The sequence below is a fragment of the Vigna unguiculata genome, chromosome 8 (assembly GCF_004118075.2).
Source record: "Vigna unguiculata cultivar IT97K-499-35 chromosome 8, ASM411807v1, whole genome shotgun sequence".
In the NCBI taxonomy this organism is placed as follows: domain Eukaryota; kingdom Viridiplantae; phylum Streptophyta; class Magnoliopsida; order Fabales; family Fabaceae; genus Vigna; species Vigna unguiculata.
Window position 1 is genome coordinate 32,339,644 of NC_040286.1, and position 2,353 is coordinate 32,341,996.

Genomic DNA, 2,353 nt, shown 5'->3' on the forward strand with positions numbered 1-2,353 from the left:
TGCATTATAACTCAAACTCACAAAAACACAAATTGTAGTAACTATACTTTTCTCCCAACCCCAAAAAATGATGATGATTGGATATTCAATAACAGAAGCATTAGGGAAGAAACTTTACGAAAAAAAGCCCTTTTGAGGCATAAAAGAGGAAAAAAATTCCCTAATTGACAAAGACAATGTAGGCCACAAAAGGGACCCAAAAGAGCAACATACTTTAAAGTAAACCGAGTGATGAGAATGTCCTTTGGACACGGCAAAAGGAGGTGACGCTCCCAGGTGCTGCCTATAAAGCTTCCAATCCTGAGCTCTCCTTAGACAAAATTAGTACAAACAAACTCTTGTACTGTACAAATCAACCACATCGTAACACCTTGGAGACAATGACAGGGTTTGGTTCAACATCGTGTGGAGCATGCAAGTTCCTAAGGAGAAAATGCACCAGTGATTGTGTATTTGCTCCTTACTTTTCCTACGACCAAGCTTCAACCCATTTTGCAGCAGTGCATAAGATTTATGGAGCCAGTAACGTCTCCAAGCTACTGTCACATCTCCCAATCCAGAATAGAAGAGATGCTGCCATCACCATATCTTACGAAGCCTTGGCTCGCATGCATGATCCTATTTATGGCTGTGTCGCTCATATCTATGCATTGCAGCAACAGGTTTCTCATGCTGTGACTCCAACACATGCTTCATCACACCATCATTTAGTAACTTCAATTCCCTACAGTTGGATTTTCATTCATTCAGCAATTTGAAACCTTCGGATGAGATTAGATGCCTCATATTTTATCTAGTTCTGAACCGTCTAATCTTCATTCGAAGGTTTCAAATGTGTGTGGAAAAGTAACTGTTCTGAATCAGGTTCAATAACTTACAGATAGAGCTTAAACTAAGGTGTTTCTTAACATAGTTGTTATATAAGTCTTGTGTTTGGTATATAAACTCAAACTTGTGCAGGTTGTGAACTTGCAAGAGGAGATAGATGCTCTTGGAAGCATGGTGGCAAAGTCCACAGTTAGTGTTGTGAATTCTGGCACTGTCCAAATGTACTCAGAAAACGGAATTCCTTATGATACTTTGCAGCATGATGGTAGAAGGACACAGTATTTTGAAAATAATAATGTGGCAAACTTTCTTTCAGAAGATGATGGAAGTGGCAGAGTCTTGCAAAGTTTGGAGTCACAGATGAATATAGAGCTTCCTAATGCACACGTGCAAGAAGAAGCTTCCTTTGGTGATTCCAACTCCAATCCGTTAGAACAGTTCCTATCTGGAATTGACCAAGAGGTGTTCGTGAATCATCCATGGTTCAAGCATAATGCAGACATAAAGGGCTAGGAAGAATGTTGAAAAAGCTGCGACTAGACTTTTGTGCACGTACTTGGCGCAATATGATTGCATGAAAATCAACTTTTATGTGATGTATATTTTATTACAATATATATATAATAGGTAAGAGTGTCAGATTAATGCTACTCTCTCAATCATTTGGATTAAAAAAAACCAGAGTTAAATGGTTAACAAATCAACACACTGAAAAGTGTAAATCCAGTTGTAAAATTTTGTAACAAAAACGATGATGGGTGAATCATTGCTCTAATTGCAGGTATCTGGTTAATATTATTGCTAAAGAAAAAAAATTTTTTTTCCCAAAAGCTGTCTCTGGAAACTTAAAAGTGAGTTATTATTTTAAACCAGACATGACTGCAAACATCTAACTACACGTAATAATAACTAAACTGGGGCATACAACTATTGTGAAAAAAAAAAGTATTAAAAGAGATAAATAAAATGACCAATGAAAAAGTCTAAGCACAATGCGGTTCAGTCATAGTTCTCATAAAAAAAATAATTAATAATTTATGTCTGCCAAAGGCTTTTTAATTATTTAATTATTTTGTTAGTCTTCCTATACCATTAGTTAAAATATCCACTCATATCCTTGAAAAGGAAAAACAGAAGAAGAAAACTCTAAGCTAACTTTTGGTGTAAGAGGTTATCATATCTAGAAATAAAAATTATGAGTTCCCATAATCATGATTCCTATATATAGAATAAACAAAATCTGGTTAGTTTACCATAAATATTTTTAAGAATAATTATCCATCCAAAATTTCCATGAATCAAAGACTTTATAATATTTATCATATTAAATTATTTATCAAAAATAGCATAGTATTTTATCACAGTAAAACATTTTCTTAACTAGGAGAAAGTAAGATTCTCACCTTCTATCTACAAATATAGTTTTGTGAGAAACATTTAAATACCATTCCTAGAGAATATATATATATATATATATATATATATATATTTTAAGATTAAACTAGAAAAACATGGTATTTTTATA

The 2,353-nt window shown here is 33.8% G+C and overlaps 1 protein-coding gene across 1 annotated transcript; it reads left to right on the forward strand.

The window, feature by feature from the left end:
- Positions 1-336: 336 nt before the first annotated feature.
- Positions 337-1,505, forward strand: LOC114192982 (LOB domain-containing protein 33-like). The gene is made up of 2 exons (XM_028082667.1): positions 337-662; positions 961-1,505. The coding sequence occupies exons 1-2, from the start codon at positions 381-383 to the stop codon at positions 1,339-1,341; spliced, it is 663 nt and encodes a 220-aa protein (XP_027938468.1). The 5' UTR covers positions 337-380; the 3' UTR covers positions 1,342-1,505.
- Positions 1,506-2,353: the final 848 nt, after the last annotated feature.